This window comes from Chrysemys picta, chromosome 19, assembly GCF_011386835.1.
Source record: "Chrysemys picta bellii isolate R12L10 chromosome 19, ASM1138683v2, whole genome shotgun sequence".
NCBI lineage: Eukaryota > Metazoa > Chordata > Testudines > Emydidae > Chrysemys > Chrysemys picta.
The window spans coordinates 7,675,852-7,700,264 of NC_088809.1; the positions used below are offsets into that span (position 1 = coordinate 7,675,852).

Below are 24,413 nucleotides of genomic sequence, written 5' to 3' on the forward strand. Positions count from 1 at the left end.
AGCTGCAAAGTCGTCGGCATTGTGACATTTCTCATTTGGAAGAAACACACATTTTCTTTTTATAAATCACAAATCCAATCTCTCAATTATTATTCTGCAACGTGTATTTCACAGTTGGCCATCACCAGAATATGTGATCACCAAAATTACTACCGTGCCTCGAAATTTTCAAGTCTGCGTCTCTGCTATAATAATGGGGGCAATAGATTTGCTTTCTTAGTGCATGACAGGCTCATTGAACTCAATGAGACTCTTTTCATGGATTCCAATGGGCAGTTCCTATGCACCACTGATCCAGAACCTCTCTCTCCACATGTCCCTCCATACCTTCTTTCAACCATTCTTTTTGTCTTTCTTTTCCCCCCGCAAGGTGCTTTGCCTCTTCTCCTACACCTCCTTTTCACTTGGAGCAGCTTCCCAGTTCCTCCATATGTCAAATGCCTTCCCTCTCCTTCTCCAAATCTCCCCTCAAAATACATTTCATTTGGCAATCCTTCTTGCTTAGCTCTCCACAGGGATCTGCCATCCTGCATTTGTAATGCTGACCTGTATATTATATTTGTCCAAGTTAGATTGTAAACTCTTCAGCACAAGAACCTTGTCTTATGCATTCTTGTTTTACTACCTGTCCTTCCAGCAGGCCTCGTGTGCAAAGGAATTGCATTGCAATTGCACTGCATAAGGAACAAACCAGATTAATTCCTGGTATGATTCCAATTAAGCCAGTAGAGTTACATTCTGTATGAAATTGGCACAGTAGCTTCAATTGAGGATGATAAAGTCAGATTCCAAGTACAGACAGAAAGCTGGGAGTCACTAAGAATTTGCATTGTAAACAGAAACCATGTTTCTGACACCCCTTCTCTCACTATTAGTACCTTACTCCAAGAGCAGTCCCACCAATTTCAATGGGATTATTCCGCAAAGTAACGATTGTACAGCAGTGAAGGTAATAGAATCTGGCCTACAGATGACACCACCAGAGGGATTGCCTTTGAATTTCAGGAAAGGGGATGAGGTGAGGATTAGATTCAAATCCCTGAATTCATATTTTCCACTCTGGTTTTGGTTCAGCGTTGGATCCAAAGCAGGAAGGGGCTGTTCAACTTCAGTACCAAGATGTCCTCCAAATCTAGCAAGAGCAACTAAACTGGTGACATTTCTGCCATTTTTGGGCAAAACTCCACGAGATTTTGGTGCCATCAGGCTCAAACTCTAGTTTTAAATCTACAATTAAATTCAAATCCTGAGCCCTATAATCTAAATTTAATCCACCATCCACATACCAGTTCCTGGGGCCAGCTCTTACTAAAAAGTCTTTTTTTTTTTTTTTTTAAATCTGATCCTCCACGTAATTCTGCAAGTTCCTGTAATATCAGCCAGTTAGTTTTCAAGTGAAGTTACACTGCAGAGACAAGGGTATTTAAACAAAACAAAAAAATCAAATTGCCCCCCTACACAGTTGAATTTGCAGCAGCACTGAAGAGCTCCACAAGGGATGACGTCTAGTGCTCCTTGTCATGAAAGTTTAAAGGTGAAATGGAGGGAAATATTTGTGCCTTTTACAGTGAACAGCTTCAAAAGTTTCTCCCAAAATTTCCTACCCAAAAGGTTTTGTTCAAGAAGGATAGCCTTGTAATTAAAAACACAGTATTAGAAGTCAGAAGATCTGGGTTATTTCCCAGCACAGCGAGCTCCTACACTTCCTTGTGCCTCAGTTTTCCTCTCCATAAAATAGGAACACTGATACTTCCCTGTTTCCCAGATGTATTGCAGGACTTAATTCATGTAGGGCCCTGCCAATGCCCATTGAAGTCAGTAGGAGACCTTCCACTGATTTCAATGTGCCTCTGATTGGGCCTCTAAATGTCTAAAAAGCACATAGTAGGCCCAATATTTTGAGGTGCTGAGTGCCTCCTAACTATAATGGGAATGGAGGGCATTTATAGCAGACCTCAGGAGAGGGCTCTAAAATTCTTAGATGGAAGGTTTTATTAAATTGCAAAATATACTTTATCCTTTTAATTAGAAAGATCTTCTATGTGAATAGATATATCACTCAGCACTATGGAATCACAGCATGATTCTGAGTAGATTATCAAAATCTTCCAACAAAAAGGGACTCTGGACTTAGTACTTCTAATGTAAAAGCAGGGGAGGAAAGGATAAAAAAATATATTGAGGGCGGAAAAAGCAACATTCCTCTTCGTACATCTCAAAAAGAGCAGGATGGAGGCACAAACACTTTTCAATTTGATTTGCAGATCACCTTCTCTTATTTATTGTATTGAGCGGGTGGAATAGTAGGATGGATTTTAGAAGAGCTGCTTGACAATTTAAGAAAAGGAAGAAATAAAGAGTTTGCTTTAGGTTATGCTGGTGACATGTAGTTACCCTTTTTAAAAACCATCCCCTTTTTAATGGGCACAGGGCCTGATCCAAAGCCCTATCCAAATGCAGTAAGAGACCTTTCCATTCATTTTAGTAGGTATTGCATCAGGCACATAGTTTAGACCCAAAATTTAGATTTGGGGGCTTTTTAAAATAAAAATAAAAAAAACTTTATACTACTGAATGACTAGAGCGTTTTCAATGTAATGCAATTTTCAGGGCAATTTCAACATCCCGTAGCAGTGTTGCAAACTCAGGCTCAGCAATATTACAATGGTGTTTGAGAACCAGAAAGCAAAAAGGAGTGTAAACAAAGTGAATTGGCTATGCTAGTTTCACTGGCTAGACTAAGTGAAGTGCAAAGGACAACCAAACCGCATCAATGGTGAAGGCTAAGGATTGGGAGGGAGAAGAGATTGATAGAAATTATTTGTTTTGGCAATGCCTCCTTTAAGATAGACATTTATGCAAGTTGCTGAAATAAAACTGTATCGGGGACATGCATCACCCTCCTCTATCTGCTGAGCGAATAGTTGTCGACCTATGGCAAAGGCGAACGGGAGGAAAGCAACCCTGCTGCCCTCAGCAAGCAACACAGAATTTCATTTCATTAATGGCCTTCTGTCTGGGAGATGCAAGCTCTGATGCAAGTCTCCTCAAACAGGCCTCAGCAGTACCATGGCAACTGGTGGCACAGAGAGCAGATTAAGGGAGGAGCCTTCAATTCAAGTAGTGGCCACGTGGCTGGAAATCCGGAGAGGACCTGGAAGGGGAGAAATCAGATCAGTGAAGGAAAATTTCCTACACAACAATGCATGGTTTGGAAATTCCAGAGCAAGGCCTGATCGTTCCTAAACTTAAGTATGCATCTGAGATATGCCAATGGAACTGCTAATGTGCATAAGGTTGCACAGGTGCTTAAAACTTTGCAGGATTAAAGTAGGGTTACCATATTTCCTCATTAAAAAAAGAGGACACTCCACGGGGCCCTGGCCCCACCCCCGGCCTCACCCCAACTCCGCCCCTTCCCACAAAGTCCCTGCCCCAACTCCGCTCCCTCCCCTGAGCACCCCACATTCCCCCTCCTCCCTCCCAGCCGCGAAACAGCTGCCCGAGCGCTACCAGCTTCACGGTTTGCTTCCCCAGCGCAGCCAGAGCCCGGGAGGGGAAGCGCCTGGCCGGGGGCGCAGGGTCTGGAGGTCTGGGCGCTGCCCGGCAAACCGTGAAGCCGGTAGCGCTCGGGCAGCTCGGCTCTTCAGCTACACAGAGCTGAGGTGTCTGGGGGGAGCAGCAGCAGCCGTCGCGGGGGAATCCGCCTGCAGCTCACAGCCTGCGAGAGCCGCAAGGTAAGCAGGGGACTGGGGCAGGGATGCCGGCAAAGCTATTTTCCCGGACGTGTTCGGCTTTTTGGCAATTCCCCCCAGACGGGGATTTGAGGACTAAAAAGCCGGACATGTCCGGGAAAAACCGGATGTATGGTAACCCTACCTAACTGCCCCCCAGGACTCCACCCCCTACCTAAGCCTCCCTGCTCCTTGTCCCCTCCTGAGAACCTTCTCCCCACCCTAACTGGCCCCCTAGGACTCTATCCCCTACCTGTCCCCTGACTGCCCCCTCCTGAGACCCTCCCCCCATCCTAACTGGTCCCCTAGGACCCTACCCCCTACCTGTCCCCTGACTGCCCCAACCCTTATACACACCCCCAGAGAGAAACCAGGGACTACCACGCCCCATCCAACCACTCCCCTCCCCCTGACAGCCCCCCCAGAACTCTCGACCCATCTAAACCCCTCTGCTCCCTGTCCCCTGACTGTCCCCTCCTGGGACCCCTGCTCCTAACTGCCCTCCAGAACCCCAACCCCTACCTAACCCTCCCTGTTCATGTCCCCTAACTGCCCCTGTAGGACCCTACCCCCACCTGTACCCTGACTGCCCAAAACCTTACACCCACAACCCCCAGACAGCCCCCTCCGAACTCCCGACCTATCCAACCCTCCCCCTGCTCCCTATCTCTTGACTGCCCCCCTCCAGAACCTCCCTGCCCCTTCTCCGACCCTCTGGCCCCCTTACCATGCCGCTCAGAACAGCATGTCGGGCTCCACACACAGCCTGACACGCTGCCACGCTCAGCCTGACACGCTGACACGCTCCCCCATGGAGCGCATAGCCCGGTTCCTGCCCTCGCAGAGTGCTGCAGAGCGGCACGCTGGGCAGGGGGAGGAGCTCCAGACTGCCGGAGGCCCGTTGCGAACGGCCGGCCAGCTGCGAATGCAGGGAGGAGGAGGGAGGGAGAGAGAGAGAGGAGGGGAGTGATCTCAGCTGCAGGGGAGAGGAGGGGGAAACGGAGAAGGGGCTCTCTCTGGCTGCCAGAGCCCCATGCAAGTGGCACCATCCGGCCGGCTGCCCTGTCAGCCGCGCACGCTCTGCATGGGGGGAAAGTCCGGACATTTACAAATTCCCCCCGGACGCTATTTTTAACTGAGAAAAGCCAGACATGTCCGGGGGAATCCAGACGAATGGTAACCCTAATTAAAGCCTACTTGTTTAACTTAAAATAAAACACAAAAATAGATCAGCTGTTTGGTTGGTGCTCTGTGCTATCATGCCAAGTTCAAGGTCAGGTCTGGCATTTCATCTGGCTGCCCAGTCTAGAGTGCTCAAGACATCCCTCTCAGTATCAAAATTAGGGCCTCATTCTGAGAAGACTTCAACATGTGAATCACTGCTCACATGAGTCTCAGTAATTCAGTGGACTACTCACCTGGTTAAAGTTTGTCTATGGAAATCTTCTCGTAATGAGGCAGAAAGGGCCAAATTCTCTGTGGGATTAACTCCAGTGACTTAATGGAGTTACACTCACAAGTAAAGATCCAATTCTGCAAGCGATTCTTCACAAGAACAACTCTGCACCAGCCCAGTAACTTACTATACTGGGGCCTAAAGATGTAAACAGAAAAAAAAGTGTGCAGAATTTCCTTGATTTTAATATGGGTTTCATACAAGATGCCATCTTGAAAATGTTAGTAAAAGTCAAGAACAATTTATTAACTATTTACTTAATCACATTGTGACAAAAGAACCCCAAAGTGCTTTCCAAGTTAATGCATTCAGGAGTTATTTTAACCACTATTGAAACACTGGATGGACCACAGCAGCTGTTTAACAGCTCCCTGCAACTCTACACAGCATACCAGGACCGGAATGCTGTCTTCCATCAGAAGAAATCAGCGAACCCCAAAGACACAATGTTGTGCTAGTGCATGAGAAAATGAAACTGACCAGAAACAAAACACCAGTCAAGTTTTACTGTTCAAGTTGTGTAAAGTACAAAAAGTATACAGACAGTACAAATGAAAGATGTTTTAAAGATGTTCAGTCGTAATGCAAGATGCTTTTATAACATAGAGGGGTTAAGGGAATTATTTTTAAACACGTGTTTTCTGTTCACAGTGCCCCTTTAACAAGGTGGAACAGTACAGCAAAGCAATTTTCAGTAGTATACAGGCAGGCACAGCTTTATAACAATATTCTGATCTGTCTGCTTGTTTTTTCAGTACGCATTTTTCTTGCTAAACAGAGGAAGATGTGCCACATGCCAGCTGAAAGCACATGATCTGATCATAGTTTTTCAAATCAGTCAACTGATGACCAACTGGCACAACTAAACCATATGGATTTCTAGCTGGAATGGGAGTTTACCTTGCACATCTTGTCTCAGCAAGGGTTTCTTTAGCAACATCATAGCATTTAGTAAGTGGAGTTTTCTGTCAATTCGAATGTTCTATTCTCTTCTGTTCACCAAAACAGAATTTGATTATCTCACAGTGTCTATGAGCAGAGACTAACAAGTTTTAAATCAACTCTGATAAGGTGGAAAAAAAAAACCACACAATCTAGATACTGAAATACAGAAATGTGACTTGGCATACTGAATGACCATTACCAGCTCCTGATTTATGGATTACATGCAATCATCTGATAGGATCTCAGCTAATACAAATACGTTTTCTAATATACAGATGTGGTGTTAGCTAATGGGTGGGATAAGGGGACTGGGAGCTAGGAGGTCCACGTTCTAGCGTAGACTCTGCAACTAACATGCTGTGAGAGATCACACAGATCAGTTGACCTCTCTTTACTTGGGATTTCCCAATCTATAAAACAGGAAGAGGAGGACAGTTTAATTGAGTGTTATTTGAGGACCAAAGAGGAGTATTCCTAGCAGTGGGGTGATCTTAATGAGGTGATTTTCTCAGCTGTGTTTCAGTGCATCAGCTGAATTTTCACATTGTGAAACTGTGCTTGAGGTGACATGGCAAGTCTGATGAAACCACACCTGGTCAATAGGGCGCGCATGATCACAACCCCCAACCTTGGTGCTACATAACACGGTCACCCAGAATTGCATAACCACTTATCCCCACAGAGCAGTGAGATGGTGTTTGAGCTGGAGGAGAAAGTGAAGGAGAGGAGGATTAACTGTTTGTTTATTCTCTCTGAATCTCTGAGTTACTGAAGTTCAAAAAGCCCAGATCCCCGGACAAAATCCCTCGCTGCCTTCCTCTGTAAAAGAGTACTATTTTTCAGCTTAGAGCGCATGGCGGATATCACACCCACCTCTTAATCTCAATGATCACATACTCCACTTCGTTAGCCCAGCAACAAGCTGTGAACTAAGAACATAAGAACTGCCAATGGTCTATCTAGCCCAGTACCTGTCTCCAACAGTGAGTACCAGAGCTTCAGAGAGAGTGTACAGAACAGGGCAATTCCGGGGAGATTCACCCATCTTCCCCTCCTGATGTGCAGCAGCCAGAAGTGACCATCTTGGCTAATAGCCATTGATGGACCGATCCTCCATGAACATATCTAGTTCGTTTTTTAACACAGTTACACTTTTGGCCATCACAACATCCCATAGCAATGAGCTCCACAGGTTAATTGTGTATTGTGTGGAAAAGTACTTCTGCTTATTTCTATTAAACTTGCTGCCTGTAAATTTAATTGAGTGACCGTTGGCTTTTGTACTGTGAGAAAGGGTGAATAACATTTCTCTATTACTTTTTCCACACCATTCTTGATTTTATATGCCTCTATCATATTCCCCATTAAATATCTGATTAAATCGGAATTCAATCTTTGTGGCTCAGGGGGTTGGCAATTTAACATGGGTAGAGTGGCATGTTTGATTCTTCTTTCTTTCAAAGTCCACAAAATCCATCAAGAATTGCTTCCCCTAATTTTTAACCTCACTCCCAAGTTCAAAAGCATCCCATTTTGCAATCACCACTATTGCCCCAAATCGGGATGGTACTCTCTTTTGACACACTCAGTTCCATGTTTTAGCTAGACAAATCTCTATTGAATGGGCCCCGAGTGGGATTTCTCTGCAGTAAAGCCAGTTTCTCTCAATGACCTAGACTGGAAATCAAACCAGAGTTCTCCATTTGGCAGTGCAGAGCAACAGAACTAGTACTCCAGGCAATCATGCAATAGACTGCCACATCTCATGAAGTGACCAAAAGCCACAACCTATGACCTTAAACTAACTCCCTCTACTAACTTATCTTTGCTCTTTAGAGTAGGTGCCAGAGTTATCTGGTAGTTACAAAAAGGAAACTGGGAGCCAGACATCTAGATTCCGTTCCTTAGCACTGCCACTGTTTCGCTGTGCATCTCTGGGCAAATGGTTAAAAAAATTTGCTCCAGCATCTTTCCAGGTATTGAAGTTAAGGAAGTTAAGCAATCTATTTGTAAGCACTTGGAGGATTATAAGAAATAGTCAACATGGATTTGTCAAGAACAAACCACACCAAACCAATTTAATTTCCTTCTTTGATAGGATTACTGACCTAGCAGATAAGGGGAAACAATAGACATAACACACCTTGATTTTAGTAAGGCTTTGGACACAATTCTGCATGACACTCTCATAAGCAAACTAGGCAAATGTGGGCTAGATTAAATTACTAAAGGTGGGAGCAGAACTGATTGGAAGACTGTACTCAAAGAGTAGCTATCAATGGTTTGCTATCAAATTGGGAGGGAATATCTAGTGGTGTCCCACAGGGGTCAGTACTGGGTCTGGTACTATTCAATATTTTCATTAATGACTTGGATAATGGAGTAGAGTATGCTTATAAAATCTGCAGATGTCACCAAGCTGGGAAGGGTTGCAAACACTTTGGAGGGCAGGTTTAAAATTCAAAATGTCCTTTACAAATTGAATAACTGATCTGAGTTCAACAAGGTGAAATTCAATAAAGACAAGGGCAAAGTACTTCACCTAGGAAGGAAAAAAAATCAAATGCACAACTACAAAATGGTGAATAACTGTCTAGGTAGTAGTACTGCGGAAAAGGATCTCGGGGTTATAGTGGATCACAAATCGAACACATGATGCATATGTTAATGCAAAAGGCTAATATGATTCTGGGGTCTATTAACAGGAGTGCTATATGTAAGACACAGGAGGTAACTGTCCCACTCTACTTGGCACTGGTGAGGCCTCAGCTGAGTACTGTGTCCAATTTTGGGCACCACACTTCAGGAAAGATGTGGACAAATTGGAGAGAGTCCAGAGGAGAGCAACAAAAATTATAAAAGTCTTAGAAAACCTGACCTATGAGTAATGTTGAAAATACTGGGCATGTTTAGTCTTGAGAAAAGAAGACTGAGGGGTGACCTGACAATATGTTAAGAGCTGCTGTAAAGAGGATGGCGATTACTTGTTTCCCGTGTCCACCGCAGATACAATAAGAAGTAAGGGACTTAATCTGCACCAAGAAAGATTTAGGTTAGATATTAAGAAGATCTTTCGAACTAGAAGGGTAGTTAAACTCTGCAATAAGCCCCCAACAGAGGTGGTAGAGTCCCCATCATTGGAAACTTTTACAAACAAGTTGGACAAACACGCGTCAGGGATGGTCCAGGATGGTTTACCTGGTCCTGCCACAGGGTATTGGGCTTGATTTGATAATTTCTCTAGGTCCCTTCCAGCACCACATTTCTATGAGAATATGATGCCTTGCCTCAGTTTCCCCGATCTGTAAAACAATGATGCTTTAAGATCCTCAGATGAAAGGCAAGGAAAACTACTCCTATTAGTTTTAATTAATCTAAAAAGGTAGCCTCAGGCTGCGACTTTTGTGTTTGTTTGAACTGGCAAATCTCTCAACTTGATTGCATATCAAATGACCTCTAAAGAGAGTATCAAAGCAAGCAAATTATGAAAGAGGAGCTCAAGGTTGGGTACCTATTGCATTAAGGATCTTTGTTGCCAGTTAATGGCATAGGAGTAGGGTGACCAGACAGCAAATGTGAAAAATCGGGACGGGGTTGGGGGGGTTAATAGGAGCCTATGTAAGAAAAAGACCCAAAAATCAGGACTGTCCCTATAAAATCGGGACATCTGGTCACCCTACATAGGAGTGATAGGAAAGAGCGAATAGAACTTTGATTTTTGTCTCTCTTGCATCTTTCCAGGGCTTCTCACCACATTAATGGGTAAGCACCCTCATTTTCCTCAGGTCTAACAATATACGAAGTCTGAGGGCCAGGTTCTCCTTTCTACTGAAAACCTTTTGTGCTGCTAGATTATTAGGGCTGAAGGTCATTGGAAAGGTAATTTCCTCCAGATTTGTATTAAGATTTTAGAACTTGCCTGTGATTTCACTGCCTCTTGGCTAAGAAACTCAAAAGGGCTTAACAGAAACTAATAAAAATCGCTGAATATGTCTGTGGGAAGGTATTACCGCTGCCGTTTTATAGACGAGAAAAGACATTTTCGTTTAATATTTTCAGAAGAATCCATTAATTTCGAGTGCCTAACCTGATGACCACTAGGCCCTGATTTTCACCATGCACTACAACTCCAACCAAAGTCAACAGAACCGGTGGATGCTCACCATCTCTGAAGAAGTCAGGCACTGGCTATTCTTCATCTTGGAAACCCAAAATTAGTGGGCCCTCTGGAATATTTTGGCCAAGGTCACACAGCAAATCAGTGACACAGCTAAACACAGAACCCAGGAGTCCAGACCCCCAGTTCTGTGTGCTGGTCACTAGATCACGCTGCTTCCCAGGATGGGTACTTCAGAGATATAGATTACACTTGTGTCCAGAGGACCACAAAAAAAGATCAGTGCCCATTGTTATACAAGCACATAGCAAGAAAGAGTCCCTGTCGCAAAGAGCTTTCTGCCCTTCTCTGTTCAGAGGCTGCATCCTGAAAGGCGAGCTGGGCAGTACAGATGAGAAAAATCATCGTAGAACTCCCCACACCGTTCACAAGATGCTGAAAGCATCAATGAAGCAGACACATGTGCATTACAAGCACCACCATCAACTCATACAAACAGCTGTAGGTCAGCAACAAAATGCAACAGCTCTAGAGGGCAGGTATCATTCTGAAGACCCTATAAAGAGCAAACTGACTCCCTTTCCGAAGGAAACATTAACATCAGGTGGGGACACCTACAGAAACCATCATCACGTTCATCTTATTTGAGCCCTAATGGGGAGATGAAGTAGCCTTGCTTGTAAGAGTGTGGCTAAGATCCCCTTGAATTGCAAGCAGCAGCCACATTAAATGTAACGCTGCTAGACTGCTGCTTCTATTATTCAGAATGAAATGTTTCTCCCAGTGGCAGTAAACACGTTATTACAAACTATACAGAGTACCAGCATGGCACTCTCTCATTCAGAGACAGTCATTTCCTTGGAGATATACAAAGCATTCTGACTACAAACACCCAAAACATGAAACTCCACCTGTCAGCAACTGTGCAAGCAATGATTTCAAGCACAATGGAGGGAGATTAAAAGAAAACCAAGACGTGCCCTAACTACTCCATCCAAAAGTCAAACATGATTGACTGTGGAGTCATCACCAGTGGGCACCTGAAGCTTCTAGGAGTTTGGGGGAAAAGTGAGACCCAAAAAAGGAGAACCCACTATTATTACTGAGATTATACAAAACGTTCAAAGCCATCTAGGGAATTTAAAAACATAACTTCTGTTAAAATTACTGGAAGATCTGTATCTAACTCCTCTGGACTGCTTTGAAAATCTCAGCCAAAGACACCATGACCTGCAAGAGCTGTTAAGGCAGGCAGCATCTTTTCTGTTAACATGCATTGCATTTTGTAACAAAACACTAGCAGATGTGCTAACCACTGCTGAAACACTCAGAACCGGTTAGAAAGGAAAGCACAACTTGGTTTTAACTTGCAAGGCCCATCTTTGAAAGCCATTGGTCCATAGCACCAAATACTACAGCTGGATTTTGAAAAGAAGGAAGGAGTGGGTAATGTTGTGGCCAAAGAGTACCCTTTGTATCTATGCAAGCCAAACTAAGGGTACTCAAATCTAGAGAGTCAGGACATATGCCAGTCACCGCAGGAACACTTCCTCACACTACAACCATCCTAGTGCACAGAAACGTACGATTGGCCATGTGCATTATTACCTTCCTCTGAAATATGGTTAGTCAATAGACCACCACCAGAGCCAGATACCAGACTTGATAGATCCAGTATAGCATCTCCTCTGTTACTGTCATCAGACACGATCCATGTTCTGGAGACTTCCTGCTTTAGTATCACGGAACTTTATCAGTCTTGCTCATTCACCCCAAATATTGCCCCTCAAAAGCCTTATCAAAGAGGGAGAAAATGAGGCCCTTCCTCCAACAGCAACAAGATACAGTGTCCCTTCCCCATACTCCTTGTGCTCCAGCTCACATTTCAGTTGAGCTGGGTAAGAAGGAAGCCTATTGTAACAAGACAGTCTTTCTAGGACTAAAAGGAACAAGGTGAGAAAAGCCCGCAGACTGGATTGGATTAGTAGGGTTTTTACATACCTTATATGACTAGCCAGGCCATCTTGAACATTAGACAGTCCTGGGTCTGAAAGGGAATCTGAACAGACAGACACAGGAGACAGAGACCTCTCTTTCTCCTCAAGCAGATCAAGTTTCACCAAGGAGCTCGTCTCATCCTCTGAGTTATCCTCAGACACAGAGCCAAGGATGAAATGAGAGTGCAGGTTCAGCTCCAGGGGCTTCGTGGTAGGGGAGGACTCCTCCATAGTGACTCCGAAGTGGGCTCTTAGCACTAAAAGAGAAAAAAGCAAGAGCTGAAATTAGTATTAGCTCCTAGGGGAAACAAGAAAGCCTTCAAAAGCAGGGTTCATTTGTGGCCAGACACACACTGTTGAAATACCATGTCTGACCATGATCCAGACTAGTCACTTGTACAAACAGAAAAGCCACTGAAATAACACAAGTATCAATGCAACGGATCATTCTAATCTGTTGCAAAAGCTGCTGGCTTAGACAAAGCTGCAGGAAGGACAAACAATCCTTAAGCAGGCACAACTTTTGTTATAAAATTCATAGCTAGAAAACCAATATGGAGGCATTTATTCTTATTTAACATTTATATTTTGGTAGTGCCTAAAGGCCAACCAGATTGGGGCCCACTGCGCTAGATGCTGCACAAACATATAATAATTGGCGAAGAGCTTATGATCTAAAATACAGTACACAGCAGGGGAATGGGACAAATCAGCAGACTGGGGTGTGATGATAAAATCAGACATCCACTGGCAGTCTTTTACTTGGGACCAAACGGAGGGCCAACTCAAAGAGAGAAGGTTGGCTGTTTTATAAAATATAATACAAATGTTTGGTGCTGTGGTTGTTTTTCAAAAATCAATTGTTTAATGTATTTTTGAAAGAGATAGCTGGATTTAATCCTTCCCCTGCGGCACTTGTAGCATTTTGCTAGTGCAAGAGAAACAACAAATGAAATTGACTAGTTTCCAAAAGTGAAACTTTCTAATCTGTCATCATCACCCAAGCTAACTGAAACACAAAGAGGAAACAAACAGCAAAACCAGTTTAAAGTAAATTAGACTGAGAAGTTTAACAATGTTGATGGTCTAGAGCACAGCACAGAGATTACTTAACATCACAGCATCCCTTTACAGAGTCACTTCTGCTGTGAAAAGCTGATGTAAGATTAGTATTAAGTAATTGGTGTTTGCAATACATGAACTACAACACATAGGTATACAAAAATTGCAAAGGTTTTTCTGTATGCATGCACTATATACCTACCAATAAAAGAGGAATAATAGCAAATACTTTATCTCAGTCTTACATGATTTAGATGTGAAGGGCTTACATGAGGAAACTGGACAGTATTAAAATGGCAAGTACTGATATGAAAGAATCGGCAATAAAACTTTATAAGAGTGGGAAGCTTATTCTGCAAATTGGGAATCTCAGGCATTGAAGATTTTGATCAATGTAGTATCAAAATGCTGGAAGTTTTCAGGCTCGGTATAGAATTATGGCAGAAGACTTGATATCTGAGAGACTTCAGGATTCATTTCATGTATTATGGAAGAAAAAATGTGCATTATGGGCTCCTTGAAAGTCCTCCATTCACAAACCAGGCACAGCATGAGCAAGAAGAATTCGAGCTTTCCCAACACACTCCCCTGCCAAGGTGCCTCAACCTGATCCAGGAGGGATTACCTCTAAGGGAGAGTTCAGTCTCCAAGACCCACTCAGCCCTGAATTTCACCTGTCTTTCTCAGATTACCCATCTGCACAGTACGGTGGTACAAGGCTTGGTAGCATGCCTTAAGTTCTTCAGATGAAAGGCACTGAATATGTGCAAAGTTTTATCCCATTTATATAAAAATATTTAAATAGAAGAGTATGTGCTCCTTCAAGGCTAGAAATGTTAGTGTGACTGTGAAAGGGTACAGGAACAGCGGCATGCAGGCAATGGGACCGAAACCTGTAATCTACTGAGTTCCTTGAACTTTCACTAAAGTAACAGAAGCTGTGAGTGTGCAAGCGCCCTGCAAGATTGGGCCTAGAAGACAAGGGTGATACACATTTAAGGAAGTGTATGCATAGGAAGAGAGGCCTTCAGAAAAACCAGTGTCAAACCTGGATACAGTAAAAAAAATCAGAGCGGTGGTAATCTTAGCCAATTCCGAACACAAGGTAATTACCCAGCTGGGGGCCATGCTGGAAACTTGCCTGGATTTCATCAAGAATAAAATGGAGCAGATTGAAGCTGGCCTCATACAGGGGTTCATCCCTTGGAGCAACAGGTTGTAGCAGGCACGACTGAATTTTGTCATGATCAGTCACCATAAGCCCACACTACTACACTTTCTCCACAGCATGGATTGCCTGGATACATCTCTCCTAATCAATTCAACACGGTTGCAGGAGCCTTGGGCATTGGTGGCACATTGGTCTCTCCTGTTCTCTGCCTGTGGCACACAGCAGTTCTGTCTGAGCACTGAAGTGCTTTAGCTTAACTAAAGTCACTGGGCTCCATAAGGGGGTTCTGGGATGAAGTTTGATTGTCTGTAATATTCAGGAGGGTAAACTATATAATCTAATGATCCCTTCTGGCCTTACACTCTGTGATTGAGAGAACACAACTATCCTGGACCATCTTCTGCAATTCTGCACACTGCCTCCCCAGCTCTACAGCCTCAGACAACTAAATTGGGATTTCGCATTTAAAATGTTGGTTTACCTTATGTATAAGTGCAATGCTGACAGACTCCGGTCAGCAGCAGCTGGGATCAAACCTGGGACCTCTTGAGCTTAATGCAGGAACCACTATTGCATGAGCTAAAAGACACAAGGCTATAGCAGTCTCATTAAATTCTAGCTGGTCTAGCTGCCACTAGAGGGGGACAGAGTGTCACACGCAAGCAGGCATGGCTTACATACTCCCCCTAGCTGAGGAAGCACATCTCGAGCTTCAGTTGATATCCCAGATGAGCGTCCACTTGAAATACCAACAGACCCCAGTCGGCAGCGGCTGGGATCAAACTTGGGACCTCTGGACCCTAATACACGAGTCACTACAGCATGAGCTAAAAGGCACACATCTTAGCCAAGGTTGTAGCAGATTCATCAATTTCTAACGGGTCTGGCTGCTACTAGAGGGGGACAGAGAGCCACACCAAGCAGGCATGGGTTACATAAGCAATGAGCAAAAACCACAATAATTGAAGTAAAAATCGCTTACAATTTCATAATTGACTCAATAATATGAAATCAGCATAGAGCTTCACATGGAAACACAATCAGATTACGGACTGTTAACAATAACTAACCTCTTGTAATCGCTGCAATCTGAGTAGCTATCCACCTCCAAAACGAACTGGAAAAGAAGAGACAAACACCAATAAATACATAATAATACTTTTGATACACAGCTCCTGTAATCAGAAGATCTCCAAGCTCTGTCAATCAATCATCACAACAGCCTGTGAGACAGGTATGCTACTCAATGTACGGAGAGTGAAGGAGAGGCACAGAGAAGGTTAAGTGACTTGCCCAAGGTCATACAGTGAGCCAAGAATGGAATCCAGAATTCCTGACTCAGTCCCATATTGTATCGACTATAGCCTATGCTTCCTCCTATTGGTCACTCACAAGACAATACTTGGTAGCTTTGTGAGCAATTTGCTAACACAGAACATCTAAAGGCTCGTTCATTCAACCTGTATTTTTTGTTACTGCAAGATAGAGGGGGAAAGGCAACTTGATTTCCCCCCCACCCCGGTGTTTTAAAAAAACCTGAGTTTAGTGCTGTGAAGAAAGGGAGTGAAAGCACTCACGGTGCAGTCAGGTGCCTTGGGAGCTTCTCCCACGCAGCTGTGCCAATATGTCTCAAGCCTGTCTTTTGAAACCTCCTTCTATTACAGCCTGAAGCCTTTCACACAATCCTCCCACTGCACCTCCATCCTGTCCTGCAGCAGCAAGTCCTAATCTGGCCCTGGGTCTCCTACACAGCGGAGCCAAAGCATGTCAGCCCTGTCCTGTGGCAGTCACCTGAGCAGAGGCTGCAGATTGTGCTTAACTGTGCCCAATTGGGGAAGGTGAAGGAGACAAGCAGGGACTCTGAGGAGACCCACCAAACTCATTTTCAATTGCAGTCTAAGACAAATAACAAAAAGCTAGTGAGACTCAGGAAAAATACTCCCATCCATCCACATCTAGTGCCGAACAGACTTTGAAGTCATCCTACGCGACACACACACAGTTCTGAGTGGAGAGCCAGATATCTCCTTGTACAAGAAGGGCGACCTTTTACTAACCCTGGACAGATTTTCTTCTTGTAACTCAAAAGACTGTACTTTCAAGAACAACGTTAAAAAAATAAAAAGATGCCATTAAGTTCCAGTTAAGATTTAAAATACAAATCAGTAACTTCAAAGAAAACTGCTGTAGTTTAAACAAAAAAGCAACTGTTGAGGAGCCAGGAAATTCAAAGTGAAGGTTACAGCTTAAAAAAAAATTGGAAGTATGGAAATGCACAGATCAGCTGGGTTTTGGGGAGCAATGTGCGGGTCAGAGATAAGGCCATCCAAGCAATCAAAAAGTCTTATCTGCATTGCAATTACAGCCACATTAGGAAAACTACAGGAATGTAGCAGAGTTCCCTTAACATGAACAATCTGGTCTGGTCTACGCAGGCAAAACCAACTCACATTGTAACATGAATAGGACACAATCATGTTGCAACTGGACGTCTTTAACATAGTTATAATTGTAGTGTAGGCAAGACAATTGAATCCTAAACCACCACTGTTTCTTTTCATCAGTGACTGAGAATTAAGAATGCATCTGACTGGCTTATTCAATCTTACTGTGATTGTGCATGGGTGTATTATTTAGATCAAACTGTACCTGTGTTAATAACACAACTCCTGGTTTCATTAGGGCCATATGCAACCCATAAAAAAACCCCTGATGAATACTTAACCACTATGTGATTATAAAGACTGTGTTTAGACAGTTTTGAGATGATAAAACCTGCCACTGTACCGGTTTTGATTGTTTGGTTTGGGGTGGTTTTTTGAGGTGGGGGGAGCAATTATAAAACCTGCAACTATCTGCCCAGGGCAGAGATTAAACTGTTTGTGAAAACTCCTGCAAACTGAGGCTAGGTCTACACTACCTACCTGAATCGGCGGGTAGAAATCGATCTCTCGGGGATCGATTTATCGTGTCCCGACATCGATCCCCGAATCGACGCTCTTACTCCACCGCGGAGGTGGGAGTAAGCACTGTTGACGGGAAGCTGCAGAGGTCGATTTTGCCGCCGTCCCTACAGCGGGGTAAATCGGCTGTGATACGTCGAATTCAGCTACGCTATTCGCGTAGCTGAATTTGCGTATCTTAAATCGACCCCCCCCCCGTAGTGAAGACCTGCCCTTAGCCACCTGGGCAGATCCCTGTTCTCTTCAATAGGTCTTGGCATACACATACATGAAGGGGTCTGTCCCTGCAGCTTTGTTGTAGAATCCGGGTTTAAATAATTAGCTCAAACTCTCCTAAACTAGCCAAAGGCAAATTTACAGCCAACAAACCAAGGCCAAAACCTACACTTGGAGACCTTCCAGGAAGGGGGGATGGGGACACCTTGTTTTTAAGACTCTCATCTCTCAAAAATGCCTTGTTCCATTTTCATCAAATTTGCCCCCAAAAAATTCTACTCTGGCATCAAATCACACATGGAAAATTTCAGCTGTATTGATCTAGTACTGGCACAGTTACTGTAGTGTGGGGAAATAATCTAGGTTATGACATAAAGCTAGCTATGGAGAGAGAGAGAAGCTACTGTCTCAAACACTTAGCAATTATACAGTCTCTCATCTCAGGAGAGAAGGAACTTTATAAGCATTAACTAAGCCTTGGATCACCACCATTAGGCAAAATATTCTCTTTTTTGCAGATGAGGAAACTGAGGCACAGAGAGGATAAGTAGCTTGCCCAACAATTCAACGACAACCCACAAAACTCCTCATCCATGCTAAACCACTTGACCATTCTTCCTCTCAGTGCACCTCTACTCAAAATCAATCATCAGTGCAACTCAATCCTCTTCAATAGGCCATGTTGTCTAGAGCCAAAGCCACAAACGTTCTTTGTTTAGATTTCCATGAACAACTCCTGGGCTGCTGGTAATTAGCTATCTGCTCCCTACTTGTTCTAAATATGTTGAAACTTTCTCATTTTTTCATTTTTTAAAAACTGGATTTCAGCTTTGTTTTTTGCTCAAATGAACTGTAGCCCTTTCCAAAGAGCTTCTCAGAGAAGCCAGTTGGGTTTCATACTGTGGGGACAGGATTCTAAAATCCCAAGAAAACCTGGCCTGGTGCACATTTTTCTTGAAAATTTAACTGTCCAAGTTTGAAATACACAATATCTTTGTTTAACTGTGCTTGCGCTAAACACCCGGGTAGGGGCCTCATCCTGCACCACTAACGTCAACCGGGAGTTTTGCAACGGACTTCAATGGGGGCTGGATTGGGCCCTAACAAAAGACTGGTCATATCCTCACAACAGCAATGCTCTCCTGCTGCTTTCTAAAATCCCTGGTTTCCAGGAGGTTTCAGATGTTGTTAAAACAGTTTGCAAGGCAAACTTTTCAGAGACTGAGGTGACTAAAAATTGCACTGCAAGGTCCAGATTTAGACCCTGATCCTACAGAGACTTAAGCACATGCACAATTTTATTCACATTGGGACCACTCATGTGAAAAGTTACACCTGGGCATAAGTCTTTGTAGGATTCGAGCCATATTCTCCTTTTTGTTCTCCCCTCCAGATCAACTTAACCAAAAGATGGAAAATTTGTTTTTGCAATTGCCCAGCACTGCAGACTCAACAAGGAATCTACAAGCCAAGCTGTGCTCTTTAGGTAATAAAGACTTTGCAATAATGTTGATGATGCTCAAAGCAGGGCAGAACCCAGAGCTCACTCTTCCAGAGCTGCATGAACTAACACTAGTAAAAGATTACTTTGTCAGAAGAGACGTGAACACAAAGAATTGGGAGGCAGACACAGGGAGCAAAGCTGTGAAGAATAATTGGGCCTAGCGAGTGTGTAAGAAAGTACCATTCATTTTCAGTAATTTTTCTCCCTCTGAAATGCCATTTAGAGTGACACTGATGTAATTTTGGCTCAAATTTAACTTTTACTTAAAGAAAAATCTTTTACAAAACTATTTCTGAAGTGAATTACTTTATTGATTTATTTTTCATTTCAGGGGAAACAAATTGAATGGATTTTTTAAAAATTAAATAGTGTCTCCACAACACTTTGAAGAGGTAAAGCACAATATAAATTCTAATAATAATGAATTCAAGCAATCCTATATTATTACATTCAAGCATTATTACCATTGACAACCAGAAAGTGAAAGTGACTAGAAAACAACAATAAAACTGACCAGTCCTGTTACAGTTGTTTGCTTTTGCTGAATTTGAAGGTGAGCAGCACATGCATCTAGACTAACTTTGGAAGTCAGTTTCCAGATCAACAGAGGATGAAATCCCACACTTAGGGGTAAAGTCATAACTTCTTCAAGGATACCTAGGTATGTGGGTGAGCATCAGGAATGCCACAACTATCTGCCTAAGTTCCTAGCACATGCCCAATACCACTGCATCTGAGGACTGACTCTGGAAGCCCACTTCTGCCAACAGACATCACCACAGAATTAATGGGCCACCATCCTGGGCGTCCTCTTAATCTGAACCAAGAGGACAAAATCAGACCAAAGAATCACCCAGATATAATTTAGGAGATAATGTTTGTACTTCACGGTCCAACAGACACAGATGAGGTTTTCATCTCAGGGCCAAAAGACCAAACACATCAAGACATTTGATCATAGCCTTTAATAGGCCGAGAGACTACTTAACACTTGATTGATCTTAGCTCAGAGGAGCCGAGAAGCTCCTCTGCTTTTTCCATTCCCTCTCCCTGAGATTTTATTCCCTCTCCATTTATACTAGTTTCTTTCTAGTTTATCATTTGTTCTGCAGTTTCAATTGGATGCTACCTACTTCCTGTCCTAAACTGCTCTGCACCACTGAACAGCTGTCAAACGTAGTGTACCATAAAGTGCTTTTGGATATTTGGATTCTACTCCTTTTAAACCTCCCAGTATATTTCACTCTACAATAGGTTAAAATAAAATCCTGATTATGAATAATAGGTCCAATTCAGCAATCCATACACATTCAGCAAAGCACTTAAGCATGTACCTAAATCCTATCAAAATCAATGAGATTAAGAACATGCTTAAGTGCTTCGCTGAAGTCCCATTTACTTCAGTGGGACTTAAGCACATGCTTAAATGTTTTCCTGAACAGTAGTGGATTTAAACACAGGCTATAATGTTTCCCTCTGATATCTGCCTCCTTATGTGACTTCAGAGAATGTTCCTTTCCGAAGAGTCAGGTAGTCATTTCCTCCCAGAAGAACGGGAAGAGTCTATTCAAATTAGGGAAAGCAAAGTGAATATGCTAAAATAAAGCTAAATATGTAAATTCATCCTATCTAAGTCACAGGGGCTGCACTAGGGAAGGAATATAAGCCAGCAAATTTTAAATATGAACCATATTACAGAGCATCTTCCCAAAGACTTCTGAGAAATGTTCTGTTACATGGATAGAGTTTTACAGTGGGATCCAAGGATCCAAAAGCGTTGTAAATAAACACCTTGAGATGGGGAGGAGGCAGCTGCATGCAGTGACCTGGATCTGAACCGAAGGAGTCAATCAATTTTCTTTCTGGATCCAATACGTGCCAGTGTCGCTGCAGAGAGCGTGTGGTCTTGCCTGCATTATGTCTTCTCCCACGGGAAGGTGGGTGAGTGACAGGGGGCCCAGAGATCTCTTTTGCAGTATCTAAAACTTCCACGCTTGAGCCCCCTTGGGCAATTAGAATTATTATGATGAATTATTTGTATTGCAGTAGTGCCTAGGAGGCCCATTCATGGATCAGGACCCCACTGTGCTGGGCACAGTGCAAAACAGGACAAAAGGATAGTTCCTGCCTACATACTGGGGTTTCCACTGCTGTCCCAGCCGTTTCCCCATCTCCAGATGTTTATTTAGAGTCCTCACATTTATTTACTGTAGATTAAAAGGGATTTTGATTATTATTGTTTTCAAAGGAAGAGGCAGAAAAACAAACAATGGCAATAATCGGTAACAATACCCAAAGAGCACACCCACAGTATCCCAGGGACCAGAGCTAAGAGAGCATACACACACTATGCTACTCTGAAACACACTATGAAAGAATCTTCCCACATGGCTGGATTTTATTAACAATGCCTTAAGACACACAAGCAATTAAAAAGATATCCTGCGGCTCCTTAAGCTACAATTTCCCAGTCACTCTCTTGAACATATTGGGAACATCATGCTCTCAATGCAGCCCACAAATAACAGGCCTGCGGTATTTACAGGCAACCTTCCCCTGCCCATCCCCATTGCATCACACTGAAACTTGAGCTGCAAGAAGCACTACTCCTGTGCTATGTCCATTCACACTCACTGCCACCAGGGACTTCCCCTTATCACATAGTGACCATATGTACAGAGCATACTACAGGAAGAGGCAAGAGCAAGCAAAGGGAATCGCAGCATCTCAATCCACTAGTCCCCCACATCCTGTGTGCATGAAAAGTGCCCCACAAAGCCTGGTAAGGGCATTACCAGGGCACGGACAACAAACACATATGCACCCTGCCATTTACCATCAGCTATCCTCTCTCAGACATCCCCATCTGTCCCATAAACCTCACCATCCGCACCCCACTCCCTACAACCTATCCACAGTTCATGTTCCCCAACCCTAGCAACAGAGCTCATGAGACCATTATACCACCCCAATCACAATGACCTACCCCCCGAAGTAGCAAGGCTGAGGAGGCCATTCACACTCACTTCTCCTTCCTCCAACCATCCCTAACAACCCACTCACCTACCCCCACACAATCACATTCAAATTACCCCCAATCCAGCATCAAAACTGGGGGAAATATTTTCATATTTACTACCTTCTCTGGAACTGGGGATCCCTGCCAGGCTGGGGGGGGGGGGTCCTTCCACTTCCTAGAGCATTCGGGATATCCCCCCCCCCAGGGGAATCCCCCCATTTCCTAGAGCACTGGGGATCCTATCCAGCCCAGAGACCCTCCCATTTCCTAAAACACTGGGGTCGCCGCCGGGCCCCCCCTCCCACTTCCCGGGGGTCCTCGCCGGGCCGGGCCGGGCCTGAGCCCCCCCCCCCCGCCACTTCCCGGGGGTCCCCGCCGGGCCGGAGCCCCCCCCCACCACTTCCCGGGGGGCCGGGCCGGGCCTGAGCCCCCCCTTCCCGGGGCACCGGGGATCCCCGCCAGGCCGGGCCGTAGGAAGCGCTCTCCCCTCGCACCGGGGAGCCCTGCCTGGCTGCAGAGCGGACCCGCGCCCCTCCGCCCCGGCGGGCTCACCTCAGGGTGCCAGCTGAGATGGGGCGATGCCCCTGGGCCCCCCTGCCCGGCGCTGGCTGCTGATGCCGCCGGCGCGGAGATGGCTGACACACACGCGCCCATTCAGTGTTCCGCCGGCTCCGCCCCTTCGCTCCGGCTCCGCCCCCCCCTCGCGCTGACAGCTCCCTCGCCCACTGAGGTGGCGTGACGGGAGAGGTAACCTCAGGTCATTCACCTCTGACCCCACTCACTTCCCTCCCCCTCCCGTGAGGATCTCTCCCTTTCCATTGGCGGCCGGCTCTCACTCCGGGGTGGGTGTGACCAATCGCAGGGGCTGGGGGGCGTGGCCAAGGAGGAGATGCCTATGGTCTGAGCGGCCCTGGCCACTCTTCCACTGGCTCCGGCGGCAGAGGGCGGCGCCGGTGGCTCCTCTCCAGCGCCGGCTCCGGTGTCCTCTGGTGACACCGACCCGGCGCCCCCGCTGTTAACCCCTTGGCTGCCGGATGGGGGCCCCAGCCTGGGGGAACTGAATTCGGGAGCAGGGCGATCGCCCCGCGGGGGGGGCCTCGCTGGGGCTGCGGCTGAAGGACACAGGCGTTCGCAGCGGGAAGTGAGGCAGCATCCAATAGACCGAGACCAGGCCACGCGGAGGACGCTCCATCGAGGGTGCAATTAAAAAAAATAAATAAATAAAAAATAATTAAAAAAAAAAGTAGGGATGATCCTGTAAAATTCAAAATGGGTCCAGGCCTGGTAGCACGGGGCAACCGGGTGGGGCAGGCTGACTCAGTTGTCAATCCCTAGGACAGGCTTATGTCCTCTTATCCAAAAATGGGGCGTTTGGGGCCCAGTGTCCGCATCCCCCACCGCCACTAGTTTTCTCTGTAAACGGGCAGCCCCAGATACTATGCATTCTCACGCAGGCAGTGCCATACACTCTAACACCCCCAAAGGCTTTGCACATATCAACACCACCTTGGAAATCAAGTAACAGAGGGGTAGCCGTGTTAGTCTGAATCTGTAAAAAGCAATAGAGGGTCCTGTGGCACCTTTAAGACTAACAGAAGTATTGGGAGCATAAGCTTTCGTGGGTAAGAACCTCACTTCTTCAGATGTAAGAAGTGAGGTTCTTACCCACGAAAGCTTATGCTCCCAATACTTCTGTTAGTCTTAAAGGTGCCACAGGACCCTCTGTCACCTTGGAAATATAACCGAAGGACATCTGGGGCACCTGAGGGAATGTGTTCCTTATGTCGTTAACAAGCAATTATTGGACAGGTGGGCAAATACAAGAGCAAAAATATTTGAAAATATTGCTGTGAATAAAATCTGCCATATTTGCACTCCCTTTTATTCTCTTACTCACAAACATTTGCCTGCGCAAGACTTTATTTGCAAGAATGTGTGCCAGAAGCATCACAAATAGTCTTGCAAGTACTTGTTGGTACTTGCACCAGAATGACTCACATAGCAATTTTGATAAGCTCTTTTTATTAAATGCACAATAGATTAGACCGATTACAAATGTTTGTGGATTATTTGTGAACAGGAAATGGCATCCCTCCTCTTTATAAAACTTAGATCATCCAGTCAGAGGAAGAAATAAAATAATCTCACTCGAGCGACCAATCCTATGTCTTGAATAGCCACAGTTACTCACAGCAATCAGTCTTCAAACAAACCAGGGACTTGAAGTCC

At 44.7% G+C, this 24,413-nt stretch overlaps 1 protein-coding gene across 7 annotated transcripts in view; it reads right to left on the reverse strand.

Moving 5' to 3' along the window:
• The window catches only part of ACACA (acetyl-CoA carboxylase alpha), a 199,249-nt gene that overhangs the window by 171,363 nt on the left and 3,473 nt on the right, over positions 1–24,413 (reverse strand). For 3 of the 7 annotated variants that reach the window (XM_065572852.1, XM_065572851.1, XM_065572845.1), the window contains exons 1-3: positions 22,737–22,855; positions 15,553–15,599; positions 12,254–12,506 (exon numbers count right to left, since the gene is read on the reverse strand). In XM_065572852.1, the coding sequence (XP_065428924.1) occupies positions 12,254–12,480 (227 nt within the window). In that variant the 5' untranslated portion in view covers positions 12,481–12,506; positions 15,553–15,599; positions 22,737–22,855. Of the gene's footprint in view, positions 1–12,253; positions 12,507–14,963; positions 15,057–15,552; positions 15,600–22,736; positions 22,857–24,413 lie in introns of those variants that run through there. The other 4 variants (XM_065572849.1, XM_065572846.1, XM_065572847.1 and 1 more) reach the window with 4 other exon arrangements.